The sequence below is a fragment of the Microcaecilia unicolor genome, chromosome 1, assembly GCF_901765095.1.
Source record: "Microcaecilia unicolor chromosome 1, aMicUni1.1, whole genome shotgun sequence".
Taxonomy (NCBI): Eukaryota; Metazoa; Chordata; class Amphibia; order Gymnophiona; family Siphonopidae; genus Microcaecilia; species Microcaecilia unicolor.
Window position 1 is genome coordinate 566261990 of NC_044031.1, and position 16031 is coordinate 566278020.

General features: G+C 42.2%; 1 protein-coding gene across 1 annotated transcript in view; it reads right to left on the bottom strand.

Moving 5' to 3' along the window:
* Positions 1–16031, bottom strand: part of CSMD3 (CUB and Sushi multiple domains 3) — a 2043988-nt gene that overhangs the window by 485264 nt on the left and 1542693 nt on the right. The window contains exon 37 of the mRNA XM_030189879.1: positions 10477–10573. Coding sequence (XP_030045739.1) covers positions 10477–10573 — 97 coding nt within the window. The remainder of the gene's footprint in view (positions 1–10476; positions 10574–16031) is intronic.

The window sequence follows — 16031 nt, forward strand, 5'->3', positions numbered from 1 at the left end:
ATGCAAATGGTTTCATCTCTGTGTGAATTCTCTGATGGCGTGTGAGGCTTTCTTTCCAACCAAAGCGTTTACCACACTCAGAACATGTAAATGGTTTCACTGTTTTGTGGATTTTCTTGTGTATTGTGAGGTCTGCCTTCTGCATAAAACCTTTACCACATTCAGGGCATGTATATTGTTTAATTGCAATGTGGATTCTCTGGTGGACTGGTCTAGCAATGAATCATAGAATCCATTCAGAAGTTAAAACAGCTACATATAGAAAGTGTGGTAAAATCATCATTGAGGACAGCCTCACAGTCCACTGACAAGGATTGCAAAGAAAGGCTTTGAAAAGAAAACTGTGTTAGAGGCAAAAACACTTAGTAAAAACTTAATAAGTATATTAAAAGCAAAATCTGGCAAAATAATTAGTTGGACCGCTAGATGACCGAGGGGTAAAAGGGGCACTCAGGGAAGACAAGGTCATAGCAGAGAGATTAAATGAATTCTTTACTTCGGTTTTCACCGAGGGAGATGTGGGAGAGATACTGGTGCCAGAAATGGTATTCAGTGCTGATGAGTCAGAGATACTGAATCAAATCTTTGAAAAACTTGAAAGATGTAATGGGGCAATTTGACAAATTGAACAGTAGCAAAGAGTATACACCCCAGAGTATTGATAGAATTGAAAAATGAACTTGCAGAACTGCTGTTAGTAATATGTAATTTATCTTGAAAATCAAGCATAGTACTGGAAGATTAGAGGGTGGCCAATGTAAAGCCACTTTTTAAAAAGGGTTCCAGATGTGATCTGGGAAACTACAGACTGCTGAGCCTGACGTCTGTGCTGGACAAAATGGTAGAGACTATTGTAAAGATCAAAATTACAGAGCATATCCAAAAGCATGGATTAATGAGAAAAAGCCAACATGGATTTAGTGAAGGGAAATCTTGCCTCACAAATCTACTACATTACCTTGAAGGGTGAACACACATGTAGATAAAGGTGAGCTTGTGGATATTGTGTATCTAGATTTTGAAAAGGCATTTGACAAAGTACCTCATGAAAGACACCAACAGAAATTGAAGAGTCATGGGATAGGAGGTAGTGTTCTACTATGGATTAAAAACTGGTTAAAGGATAGAAAAAAGAGAGTAGGGTTAAATGGTCAGTATTCTCAACGGTGAAGGGCAGATAGTGGAGTTCTGCAGGGGGTCTATGTTGGGACCGCTGCTTTTTAACATATTTATAAATGATATAAATATGGGAATAACTAGTGAGGTAATTACATTTTCAGATGACTCAAAGTTATTCAAAGTTCTTAAATCGCAAGAGGATTGCAAAAAATTGCAAGATTACCTTACGAGACTGGGAGACTGGGCATCCAAATGACAGATGATATTTAATGTGAGCAAGTGCAAAGTGATGCATGTGGGGAAGAGGAACCTGAAGTATAGCTACGTGATGCAAGGTTTCATATTAGGAGTGCCCGGCCAGGAAAATGATCTAGGAGTCATTGTTGATGATACTTTGAAACCCTCTGCTCTGTGTGCTCTGGTAGCAAAGAAAACAAATCAAATGTCAGTTATTAATAGAAAAGGAATGAAAAACAAAAATGAGAATGTTAAAATGCCTTTTTATCGCTCCATAGTGCGACCTCACATTGAATACTTTGTGTAATTCTGGTCACCACATCACAAAAAAGATACTGTATAGAGGGGCATTTTCAAACGGGGATGGCCATCTCTAAGGGCGCCCAACTCTAAGGACGGTGCCACGAAGGGGCGAGGCAACGCATATTATCGATACAAGATGGACATCCATCTTTCGTTTTGATAATATTGTCGAGGACGCCCAAATCTAGACATTTAGGTCAACCATAGAGATGGTCGTCCACGGTTTTCGGCGATAATGGAAACCAAAGATGTCTACCTCAAAAACGTCCAAATCCAAGTCCTTTGGTTGTGGGAGGAGCCAGCATTTGTAGTGAGCTGGTCCCCCTCACCTGCCAGGACACCAACCAGGCACCCCAGGGGGCATTGCAGTGGACTTCAGAAATTTCTCCCAGGTGCATAGCTCCCTTACCTTGAGTGCTGAGCCCCCCAACCCCACCCCCAGGTCCGCCAGCCTGAAGTACACTGCACCCACTACAACTGCTTCAGAGACCTGTATACTGCTGAGATGGACATGAGTATGGCATTGGAGGCTGGCATAGAGGCTGGTAAAAAAGTATTTTTAAACTTGTTTTTTATGGTGGGAGGGGGTTAGTAACCACTGGGGAAGTAAGGGGAGGTCATCCCCAATTCCCTCCGGTGGTAATCTGGTCAGTTCAGGCACCTTTTTGAGGCTTGGTCGTGAAAAAAAATAGACCAAGTAAAGTTGGCCAAGTGCTTGCCAGGGACGCCCTTCTTTTTTCTATTATCAGCCGAGGACGACCATCTCCTAATCACACCCTAGTCCAGCCTTCGCTACCCTGACGACATGCCCCCATGAACTTTGGTTGTCCCCGTGACAGAAAGCAGTCAAGGGTGTCAAAAAATCAGCTTTCAATTATGCCGATTTGGATGACCTTGCGAGAAGGATGCCAATCTCCCGATTTGTGTCGAAAGATGGGCGTCCTTCTCTTTCGAAAATAAGTATGATAGTAGATTTAGAAAAGGTACAAAGAAGGGCACAAAAATGATAAAGGGGATGGGACGACTTCCCTATGAAGGAAGGCTGAAACGGCTATGCAGCTTGGAGAAAAGACGGCTGAGAGGAGATATGATAAGAGTTATGTAAGGGTGGCGTGGAACAGGTAGATGTGAATTGCTTGTTTACTCTTTCCAAAAATACTAGGACTAGGGGTACGCAATGAAGCTACAAAGTAGTAAATTTAAAACAAATCAGAGAAAATATTTCTTCACTCAATGTGTAATTAAACTCTGGAATTCGTTGCCAGAGAATGTGGTAAAAGCACTTAGCTTAGTGGGGTTAAAAATAGGTTTGGCTAGCTTCCTAAAAGAAAAATCCATAAGCCATTATTAAAATGGACTTGGGAAAATCAACTGCTTATTTCTAGGATAAGCAGCAGAAAATGTATTGTACTGTTTTGGGATCATGCCAGGTATTTGTGACCTGGATTGGTCACTGTTGGAAACAGGATACTGGGCTTGATGGACCTTCATTCTGTCCCAGTATGGCAACACTTATGTACTTATATATTTATGTACTTTTTTTTGTTACATTTGTACCCCACGCTTTCCCACTCATGGCAGGCTCAATGTGGCCTACATGGGGCAATGGAGGGTTAAGTGACTTGCCCAGAGTCACAAGGAGCTGCCTGTGCCTGAAGTGGGAATTGAACTCAGTTCCTCAGGACCAAAGTCCACCACCCTAACCACTAGGCCGTCTCCTAGCCTAACATCTAATAGGAGAGCTTACTTGCAAAACTGTAAAGTGTACTTTGAAGTTTGTATTTTTGTTGGTTTCTTCTGGCTGACTTGTAAATCTCCCTGAGGGTCAAAGTTCACTCTTAGCCACAGTGATGGAAAGTCTTGGAAGAAGAACAAGAAGAGCCCTGGTGTCAGAGAGAAAATTCAACTCAGTACCACAGACATCGGAATGAGAATGCAGAAAAACCTCATACTGTGAGGTCCAGAAGAAGAGGCCAATTGTTTTTTAAGTGCAACCAAGTAGAATACATCTGGTGACACTGCCGAGTTGAGTTGGCAGTAGAGGATTCATGCATCAAGAGGATAAGGAGGTTTAGGACAAGTAGTTTGAGCCAAGGCAGCTGGAATGATGAAGGCAGTCAAGTCTTGAACAGGAAAAAGATAGACAACCTAGTTGCAGTCCTGCAAGGTGGTACTGTGTCCACCAAACTATTGAACATTCAACTCCCACAGTGGAGGAGTCAGTCCAAAGAGAAGAAGAAGCATAGCTACTGGTGATGATATGGTACAAAGCAGATAAAATAGAAGAGACATTCAGGAAGCTGATTAAGGAAGAGCAATTGGTAATGGAGGAGGATAGAAATGCAGAAACCTCAGATTTTGGGATGCAAAAGTTATTCCCAGAACTGACATTGCCCTCAGAGTCAGTATCATTTTGGGGAATGGAATTGGAGAAATGGGATTCTCCAGCATTGCAAACATATAGGGAACCTGTACAGAAGGAAAAGCTCCAGCTGGAGTATTCTCCAGCGGAGGAGGAGAGGATGGAAGATTTGGAACCCTTCATGGAAGGAGAGCCCCCATTGAAAGATGGAGAAGAAATGAATATGAGTTCTGGAGATAATGGTTCTGAAAAACTGGAGTCTCCAGAAGAAACTGAGATGATAACTTCAGAAAAAGTTAAATGGAAAGGCTGTTCAGCATCAAAAGTTCAGAAATTCATATAGGAACAATGTAAGGAAAATCCAAATACAAAATATGATAAGGAAGATGGTAAAGATAAAATGCAGAAAAAACACAAGGGGCAGGAATAAAAGGACCTGGGTACAGCCTGAGTCTATTATGAGTAGAGATGAAAAACTGGAGGTTTCTCAGCCAAAGCCAGCCTGAGAATGCAAACTGAGGAAGGATGTAAGGAAAAAGAAGGAAAAGAGGAACTATGTTTACAAGAAGAGAAAGAAGAAACATTCTGTGGCTGAGTGGTGAACTATGATCTCCAGTATTAAGATCTTACTGGTCTTTGCGGATCAAATATTATCTCTTGACCTTCATATTAATGCCCATTCTTTTTATTAAGAAAATTGAGGAGTTAGAAATTTTTTTGGAATCTGATTTGAGGGTTGTAGACAATGCGCTGAAATCTTTTGTCCAGTGTGCAGTGGTGGCCAAAAAAAGCAAAGATGATGCTAAGAATTATTAAGAAAGGGTAATAAGACCAAGGATAGTATAATGCCTCTGTATTGCTCCATGATGAAACCTTACCTGTAGTATTGTGTTCAGATCTGGTCACTGTGTCTCAAAAAAGATATAGCGGAATTAGAAAAGGTTCAAAGAGGAGCGACCAAAATGATTAAACGGATGGGACTCCTCTCATATGAAGAAAGGCTAGAAAGATTATGGCTCTTCAGCTTGGAAAAGAGATGGCTGAGGGGGGATATGATTGAGGTCTATATAATCCTGAGTGGTGTAGAATGAGTAGAAATGAATCAATTTTTTACTCTTTTTAAAAAGTACAAAGACTATGGGACACTCAATGAAGTTACATGGAAATACTTTTAAAACAAAAAGGAGGATATATATTTTTTTTCACTCAAATAATAGTTAAGCTCTGGAACTCTTTGCCAGAGGATGCAGTAACAGCGGTTAGAGTATCTGGGTTTAAAAAAGGTTTGGACAAGTTTCTGGCGGAAAAGTCCACAATCTGCTATTGAGACAGATATGGGGAAGCCACTGCTTGCCCTGGGATTGGTAGCATAGAGTGTTGCTACTATTGGGTTTCTACCAGGTGTTTATGAACTGGATTGGCCACTGTTAGCAACAGGATGGACCATTAGTCTGACCAAGTATGGCTGTTCTTATGTTATGTTATGTAGATTACAAGCCGTTAAGCCCATTAAAACGGGCTTGATTTTTTTAGTACAGTTTTATATATGAGAAAGAGAGAGGGAGAGTTATAGGGAGAAGGTGTGAGTGTTTGTGACTGTTTGAAAGACACTGAAAGTGTGAGAGTGAGTTCAGAGAGAGAGAGAGAGACAAAGATACAGAGAGTGTGTGTGTATATATATATATATGTGTGTGTGTGTGTGTCTGAGAGTGAGAGAGAGAGTGAGCTGGTAGTATGTGTGTGTGAGAGACCGGAGGGAGCTGGTAGGAGTCCCTGTGTCAGTATTTTGGACATGTGTGTGTGTGTGTGTGTGTGTGTGTGTGTGAAACAGAGAGATAAGGAGTGTGTGTGAGAGACAGAGAGAGAGCTGGTAAGAGTGGCTGTGACAGTGTAGGGTCAGTTGCTCCTTATAGGTAGTTGTTTATTTTGTAAATATGTTTTGTCTGTGTGTGTCACAGAGATTGTCTGTGTGTCTGAGAGAGACACAGGAAGAAAGTGCATGTGTGTGAGAGAGTGAGAGACAGTCAGTGATAGTAAAAGTATCACAGTAAGCTCGTAGTAGTACCTGTGACAGTGGAGGGTCTGCTGCTCCTTATAGGCAGTTTTTTTTATTCTTGGAGTACTCTTTGTCTCTGTGTGTGAGAGAGAGATAGGTAGAAAGTGTTTGTGTCTGTCTGAAATAAAGAGACAGTGTGAGAGTGACTGTAGAGAGGGAGAGACAGATTTAGAGAGTTTGTATATGTATGTGTGAGAGACAGTGACAGCTGTTAGCAGTCCCTATGCCAGTGCTTCTCCTTGTAGCAGTTGTTCCTATTTGCCAGTTGTAAAGGGTTAACATTTGAAAAGGGCGGGTGCAGGAGGTGGGTGTGGTTATGAATATGAGTGGTTTAGGGTTGTTTATTAATCAGGGTTTTCCTGAGGGCTGATGGGGTGGAGCCAGGGTTTTGTCCATGCTGTGCTGAAGAAAGCCAGAGCTGTGGCAGGGAAGTGAGTCAGAGCTCCTGTTCACATTTGTGTTTTGTCTGCACTTTGCTTAAGAAAGCCAGAGCTGTGCCAGGGAAGTGAGTTAGAGCATGTGAGGACCAGCTCCTGATGGTGACTTCCATCACAGGGCTGATAGGGCGGGGCCTGAGGGCTGATGGGGCGGAGCCAGGGTTTTGTCAGAGCAGGGCTGAAGGAAGGCAGAGCTGTGGCAGGGAAGTGAGTCAGAGCTCCTGTTCACATTTCTTTGTGTTTTAAAAGTGCAGACCTATGTGCTAGCATATTGAAGAGAGAGAGGGAGAGACGGGAGTGACTTTAAAATAACACCTCAGAAACCTGCTGCAGAAAGTTAGAGTTTCTGGCTGATCTGTGATGTGCAGCACATGTGCAGAACAGCTGTGCTATTCTGCGCATGTGCGGCACGTCAGTCACTCTTCATTTATATAGTAGGATTGGTCCAGGGATCTGAGTGTCGTCGTCAATAATACACTGAAACCTTCTGCTCAGTGTGCTGCTGAAGCTAGGAAAGCGAATAGAATGTTGGGTATTATTAGGAAAGGTATGGAAAACAGGTGTGAGGATGTTATAATGCCATTGTATCGCTCCATGGTGCGACCGCACCTTGAGTACTGTGTTCAATTCTGGTTGCCGCATCTCAAGAAAGATATAGTAGAATTGGAAAAGGTGCAGCAAAGGGCGACTAAAATGATAGCGGGGATGGGACGACTTCCCTATGAAGAAAAACTAAGGAGGCTAGGGCTTTTCAGCTTGGAGAAGAGACGGCTGAGGGGAGACATGATAGAGGTATATAAAATATTGAGTGGAGTGGAACAGGTGGATGTGAAGCGTCTGTTCGCGCTTTCCAAAAATACTAGGACTAGGGGGCATGCGATTAAAACAAATCAGAGAAAATGTTTCTTCACCCAAGGCGTAATTAAACTCTGGAATCCGTTGCCGGAGAACGTGGTGAAGGCGGTTAGCTTAGCAGAGTTTAAAAAGGGGTTAGACAGGGTTAGACGGTTTCCTAAAGGACAAGTCCATAAACCGCTACTAAATGGACTTAGGAAAAATCCACAATTCCAGGATTAACATGTATAGAATGTTTGTACGTTTGGGAAGATCGCCAGGTGCACTTGGCCTGGATTGGCCGCTGTCGTGGACACGATGCTGGGCTCGATGGACCTTTGGTCTTTTCCCAGTGTGGCATTACTTATGTATTTATGTACTTATGAATTATTGTAACCTTATTTACTTAGGTGGCACTAAAAATGTTTTTAAAAAAATTCAAACAATTCAGAACACCATGGATCATTTGATTTTTGCTGTAAACAAACATGATAGCATCTTATGCTATTTATATAAGATTTCACTGTCTTATACTTATTTTTGACACATTTGTAATTAGTATTCATATTATCCATTTTTTTGTTAATTTGGAAGTTTGTTTAGTTTGCTGTTATTTCCTAGATTGGCCTAGTCTCTTTTATATATTGTAATCCACGCTGATCCAAAAATGGTTTGTAGCAGAATATAAATTTTATTGCATTATTGTATTGTAGTGTATTTAAGTTCTCGTGTCTTTTGTTTAAGGTTTTAAATGTTGCTTGTAAGGAATACTTACTTTCTCACTTTCAATTTGTTACTCTATTAATAATCAATTGTTATTCTACTAATAATAGAGCCATTAATAATTCATCTTCTATCTTTCCTTATGTTAGAGGTAGGAAGAGATATAAAATACAAGAAGTGTTGCTAGCTTATCAGCTTCCTAAAATTTGACAAGAGGTTTCTGTATGTTTTCATCAGTTTTATTCTTATCAGGTTTTTAGAAAAAAATCTCAAGACTTTGCTATTTATAAAATATGTTTTGACCTAAAATCGTGTTGTGTTATATTGTATCATTGTTCTACTGTATTCTCTGTAATTCCCAGGAGTATGGATTGTGGACTGCTTAGAACTTCATGGTAGTAGCAGTATACAAGTACCATTGTTTTGTTATGTTATCCCAATATGTAGCAGTGCTGAATATACTTGAGATTTTAATCACTTTCCCTTATTCCATATTCTTGCACACTTAAATTTCTGACTAGTCTGCAAATGTGCATGCAAACGTTATAGAGTAAGGCCAGTTGTGTGCATAATTAAATTCAGTAATTAGCTATAATTGACCTTAATTGGTACCAATTAGTGGCTACACTTGTAACTGCCCATAGTCCCTGTACTTAAGTTGAGTGCTCAAATTCCAGATCATGCAACTTCAAAGAGGGTGTGGACCTGGGAGGGGCAAAGTCAGGTCAGGTGCATGTCAGGCAGTTAGGCACGCATGCTATAGAATACTTTCATTTATGCGTCCAACTGCGTATAGTTAGGCACAAGCATTTAAGCCAGCCATTGAGCTAGATTAAGTGTTTGTGAATAAAGTTAGGTGCATAAATACAGACTTATGTTATAATGGAAGTTGTGCACACAACTACCATTATAATATCTACACTTAGCACACACCATCCTTGCAGCTAAATTTCTGCAAGCTTTTCAGAATTTACCCTACTTAGGCCTGCTATTCAGCAACTACGGGGCTCCTTTACTAAAGTGTGGCCATTTTTTGCTCTTACAGCATATTAGCAGCAAACATTTACATGTGGTATGTGCAAAGCCTATGTGGTCAGGGGTTCTTTTACCAAGCCATGCTAAAAAGTGGTAGGGGCTGATGTCATCACATGGGTTTCCTACATGCTGCGGTCACTTTTAGCATGACAGTAAAATGGCCACTTTACCATACTTTTTTGTAATGGTCATGTGCTGATTTCCCCATTAGTGCTTGGCCATTACCATGGGAGCCATTACCACTACCTATTTAGGATGCAGAAAGGGCTCCAGTGCTAATCAGGGAGCATGTAGTAATGTGCCCGTGCTACTCAATTAGTGCAAACATGCCTACTCTCTGCCTATGGGCACACCTCTTGTGCTGAAAAATAAAAAATATATATATTTTTCTGTGTGGGATTAGTGCGTGCTGAGTGGTAACCAACACTTCAGCGTGTCCCACATTAGTGCCCTTTTTTAAGTGTGGTAGGCCCTCATTAGGCCTAACATGCCTTAGTAAAAAGGCCCCTAAATGCAGGGGATTTATTCAGCAGCTACCCTGCATTTTCTGCACAGGGCAAACACTTACCACATGGCACCACATTAAGGGCTGGGTTCACTAAATGGTGCTCAAAATTCAGCGCTGATAAAAATCAGTGCTAAACATGATTCTATAAAGGGAATGAACCCTTTATGGAATTGTGCTTGCTGCCAACTTCCCTGCCTAACTTTAGGTACCAGACTTACATCTGCTACAGTCAGATGTAAATACTTGTGTCCACGTTAGGCACGCTGAGACCGTATTCTTTAATTCCGTGCACAACTTTTCAGAATTGCACTGACACACCCATGGCCACGCCCCCTTTTGAGTTACATATTAGTAGAGTTAGGTGCCATTACTTATAGAATAGTGTAGCAACCAGATGTGCATGCAAATTTTAATGAGTGCCAATTAACATCAATAATTGGTTGTTAGCACTCAATTATTGATGCTAATTGACTTGTTAATTAATTTGGGTGCCCAATTCTGGACATCGTTTATAGAATCCAATGGTAAATGCAATGCCAGATAGTGTGGGCCTGTCCTAACATCTACAGTGTGGTAAAACATCTATTGAATGGTAAAATCTGCACTAGCTGCTTATTACAACTTAGTAAAAGACCCCCTAAATATATAAGTTATACGGATAGTGGTTGAATATCATTATGCTGTTGAGATCATTTTGTGTCCTGACATCATCCTGCCCCAAACTCGCCCTTCATTATATGGAAACTATCTGGCTATGTCGAGATAGATGCTGTCTGTATAACTTTGGTAAATTTGCAGCTGCTGGTGAACCTCTATTTGAATATCCATCCAAAAGTATGTATACTATATTTTTTACAGTTACCTGAATAGCTTCCAAGTCTTGGGGCGTTGTTATCACTGCCATCATAAAAATCCAAAGAGTCCCAATTATGCTCTGTAGCAAAACTGATAACTTGTACCTATGAAGGATAAGAATGACAATAATGCAAGGCTTTATCTTATTTTTTTTTCTTTCTATATGCATCTTTCATAATTTTGTAATTTAAAAAAAGCATGATCTAGAAATCATTTCAGTAGTAGTTCAAGGTAAATTATAGACAGTTGTGAAAGTGGCTGAGATCATCTCTCTATATAAAATGCAGCTCCAACGTTCTGAAGCCTCCACAAGTCCCAACATTCTAAATGCATGGTGGTGAAACCAGGAATTTGCCCCGCCCCCCACGTAAAATGTCATGACGTTGAGGGCGGAGCAATGACACTCAACCAATCGCATCGCAAACATGTTACTAAGCGACAGAACGTGACATAAGACACATCGCGGAACAATGAAAACCAGCAGCAACAGTTGCTACGCGACGTCAACAGCAACGCTAAAAGGACCATATAGATCTCTGCTCTCCACATAAACAACGGACACAGAGGGCATATGAGGGAAGGAAAAAAACCAGCACATACACACACACTATCACAGGGACTGCTAGGACCTCTCTCTCTCTCACACACACACGGGACACAGAGGGGATGGAAAACAAAGAACGAATCGTTGGGTATGGAGGGGGCGGCAGGGGAGATAAGGCAAGAACTGCCTCAAATGTTTGTGCTGCGCTATGTACAATTATAATGCTGTCTCTTCATTTAGACCCTACCCTTTTACACTCACTTTCACACACATGCACACACACACACACACACACACACTTACACTGTCTGTATCTCGCACACACACGCACCTACACACATATACACACTCTCTCACACAGACACACAAACACGCCTCATAAGTACATAATAAGTACATAAGTAGTGCCATACTGGGAAAGACCAAAGGTCCATCTAGCCCAGCATCCTGTCACCGACAGTGGCCAATCCAGGTCAAGGGCACCTGGCACGCTCCCCAAACGTAAAAACATTCCAGACAAGTTGTACCTAAAAATGAGGAATTTTTCCAGTCCATTTAATAGCGGTCTATGGACTTGTCCTTTAGGAATCTATCTAACCCCTTTTTAAACTCCGTCAAGCTAACCGCCCGTACCACGTTCTCCGGCAATGAATTCCAGAGTCTAATTACACGTTGGGTGAAGAAAAATTTTCTCCGATTCGTTTTAAATTTACCACACTGTAGCTTCAACTCATGCCCTCTAGTCCTAGTATTTTTGGATAGCGTGAACAGTCGCTTCACATCCACCCGATCCATTCCACTCATTATTTTATACACTTCTATCATATCTCCCCTCAGCCGTCTCTTCTCCAAGCTGAAAAGCCCTAGCCTTCTCAGCCTCTCTTCATAGGAAAGTCGTCCCATCCCCACTATCATTTTCGTCGCCCTTCGCTGTACCTTTTCCAATTCTACTATATCTTTTTTGAGATACGGAGACCAGTACTGAACACAATACTCCAGGTGCGGTCGCACCATGGAGCGATACAACGGCATTATAACATCCGCACACCTGGACTCCATACCCTTCTTAATAACACCCAACATTCTATTCGCTTTCCTAGCCGCAGCAGCACACTGAGCAGAAGGTTTCAGCGTATCATCGACGACGACACCCAGATCCCTTTCTTGATCCGTAACTCCTAACGCGGAACCTTGCAAGACGTAGCTATAATTCGGGTTCCTCTTACCCACATGCATCACTTTGCACTTGTCAACATTGAACTTCATCTGCCACTTGCACGCCCATTCTCCCAGTCTCGCAAGGTCCTCCTGTAATCGTTCACATTCCTCCTGCGACTTGACGACCCTGAATAATTTTGTGTCATCGGCGAATTTAATTACCTCACTAGTTATTCCCATCTCTAGGTCATTTATAAATACATTAAAAAGCAACGGACCCAGCACAGACCCCTGCGGGACCCCACTAACTACCCTCCTCCACTGAGAATACTGGCCACGCAATCCTACTCTCTGCTTCCTATCTTTCAACCAGTTCTTAATCCATAATAATACCCTACCTCCGATTCCATGACTCTGCAATTTCTTCAGGAGTCTTTCGTGCGGCACTTTGTCAAACGCCTTCTGAAAATCCAGATATACAATATCAACCGGCTCCCCATTGTCCACATGTTTGCTTACCCCCTCAAAAAAATGCATTAGATTGGTGAGGCAAGACTTCCCTTCACTAAATCCGTGCTGACTTTGTCTCATCAGTCCATGTTTTTGTATATGCTCTGCAATTTTATTCTTAATAATAGCCTCCACCATCTTGCCCGGCACCGACGTCAGACTCACCGGTCTATAATTTCCCGGATCTCCTCTGGAACCCTTCTTAAAAATCGGAGTAACATTGGCTACCCTCCAGTCTTCCGGTATTACACTCGATTTTAGGGACAGATTGCATATTTCTAACAGTAGCTCCGCAAGTTCATTTTTTAGTTCTATTAATACTCTGGGATGAATACCATCAGGTCCCGGTGATTTACTACTCTTCAGCTTGCTGAACTGACCCATTACATCCTCCAAGGTTACAGAGAATTTGTTTAGTTTCTCCGATTCCCCCGCTTCAAATATTCTTTCCGGCACCGGTGTCCCCCCCAAATCCGCCTCAAATGGTTCAGCTGTCCTATGTAAAATTTCACTGCTGTCTCTTCATTTTCACCCTACCTGTGCACACTCTGTTTCACACAGAGACACACACACACACTTTCTCTGTGTCACACACACACAGACACACATACATATACACACTCTCACTCTCTCTATAGCCTTGCTAGCGCCCGTTTCATTTGTTTACGAAACAGGCCTTTTTTACTAGTTTGTACATAATATGGTTCCAGTCAATATAGTGTAGAGGTAGGCAGTCTAATCACTCTACATTGCTGCATGGATTTCTAAAGGGATCAATCAACTCTTTAGAGGCTTGAGCTGAAGAACAGTTTTAGCCTCAAAATCTGTTTGAGTTAACCAAATGTTTTGTTTTGAGTTCAGAGCTCATACCTGTCAGCTTTGAGGTAGTATCAGACCTCTGCACCATTATTCCCCTAATGTACAATATGGTGATGGAGAAGGAGGGTGCCTTTCGCCATCACTAACCTAAAAGAACTACTCCTTTTTAGGTTAATTCTTGTTTATTACAATAGAAAAATTATTCAAAAGTACAATAGGTATGACACTATACAACCAAGCAAGTTACAAATTTCCTTCCCATCCTCATTTCCCCATCCCAACCCATACAACAAAATATGACATTGGTACAACAAATACCCCCCCAACCGCAATTAACAATTAGGCAAGTAGCTTCATGTTGTACAGGTCAGGGATACCCAGAAGGGCTCCTGTATTTGCTGGAATTTCCTGCCAGAGACAAAGTCCATGTGTTTAATATCACAACGCTTCATCACTGCCTGTTGGAGCATTACCACTCGCCAACATGCTAAAACCAGGGCTTCAGGCAGCAGCCAGTGTTGCAAAATACATTTCTTGCCCATTAAGATAGAATATTTAAGAAAACTCATATAGCCTTTGGGTGCCGACAAGGTACAACTAATCTTACAAAATACATGGCAGATGGTCTCCATTGTCAGCGCCAAAGGCAAGATACAAGAGTCATAACCAAAGACCATAACGATTGAACAATGGGGCAAGACCAGAACATATTACCCAAAGTATTAGGAGAGTGGTTACATTTCAAACAATGAGTAGTAGACCACAGCTTAGCTAAAAAAGCTCTGTTTGTGGTGAGATGTATAAGCGCAATAAGAATTTATACTGCAGTTCTCCATGTAACACATTATTAGTAAGAGAGTCACGAGTCAGCAGACTGCGTTTAAACTGATCCATTGTAAGATGTATCCCCAAATTTGCATTCCAGCGGTTTACACAAAGAATGTAGTCTATTTCGGACTCCCGGTCCTGCAAGTATTTGTGATAACATTTCATCAGGATAGATTGCTAGGCATCTAGCCAATAGGCTTCTACTAAATGTTCATGAGCGGATGCTGCAAGGGCTTCCGATGATAAGGAAGACACATATGGGCTCATTTTCAAAAGAGAAGGACGCCCATCTTTCAACATAAATTGGAAGATGGACATCCTTCGCTCAGGGTTGTCCAAATCGGTATAATTGAAAGCCAAATTTGGACGTCCCTAACTGCTTTCCATTGCAGGGATGGCCAAAGTTCAAGGGGGCGTATCAGAGGTGTAGCGAAGGCGGGACATGGGCATGCCTAACACTAGGACGTCCTCGACCCATAATCGAAAGAAACAAGAACATCCCTGACGAACACTTGGATGACTTTACCTGGTTGTGTTTTTGTTACGACCAAGGCACTAAAAGGTGCCCGAAATGACCAGATGACCACCGGAGATAATTGGGGATGACCTCCACTTACTCCCCCAGTGGTCACTAACCCCCTCACACCCTCAAAAAACATCTTTAAAAATGTTGATTGCCAGCCTCTATGCCAGCCTCAGCTCCATCACAGCAGTATGCAGGTACCTGGAGCAGTTTAAGTGGGTGCAGTGCACTTCAGGCAGGCAGACCGAGCCCCATCCCCGCCTACCTGTTACATTTGTGGAGGGTTTCTGAGTCTGCTTAGGCTGGTGAGAAGAAGGAGCATGCCTATCCCTTTGTGAGCAGAAGAAACCCCTCTTTGACTTGCCCAAAAACCTCCTGGATGAGAAGGAGGGTGTAGAAGGTGCCCTGCGGGAAAGAGTATGAATGGTGTCAGTGTGTTTCTTGATGAGGTCAGCGAACTCCTCCACCTTTTCTCCAAAAAGGTTATCCCCCTGGCATGTGGTATCCACCAATCTCTGCTGGACTGCAGGGTCCAAGTCAGAGATCACAGCCATGAGAGTCTGCACCGTTATATTTTGGACAGAGATGCAGGACACCACATTGAAGATATCATATGCGCCCCTGGCCAAGAACATATGATACACCTTCTGCTGCATGATCAGCTGGCGAAGATATTCGGCCTGCTCTGGTGGGAGATAGTTTGCCAAATCATACGTAGTACACAGCAAGTTCCACAAGTAAAGACTTGTGTAGAGCTGATAAGATTGTATGCAGGAGATTAGCATTAGAGGCCTGATACATTTTCTGCCCAAAAGAATCCAGAGTTTGAGCTTCTCTGTCTGGGGGTGCCGAAGCATAGTCCCTGGAACTCCTGACTCTTTTGAGCACAGATTCCACCAACAAGGAATGATGAGGAAACTGAGGCCTGTCAAACCCTAGGGAACTTTGGATCTGATACATGGTATCAATCTTTTTGGGCAGGACAGGGACATCTTTCAGGATCCGATGAAGTGGGACCATCACAGCAGCTCCTCATCTAGGAAAAGAGTCGTTGTCTAGGACTTCAAACATCTCAGCTCTGGGCTTCTCCTCTGTCTCCAAATGAATTGGAATGGCATCTGCCATTTCCCTTACAAAACTTGGGAAGGAAAGGCACTCAGATGGAGACTTTCTCCTTTCC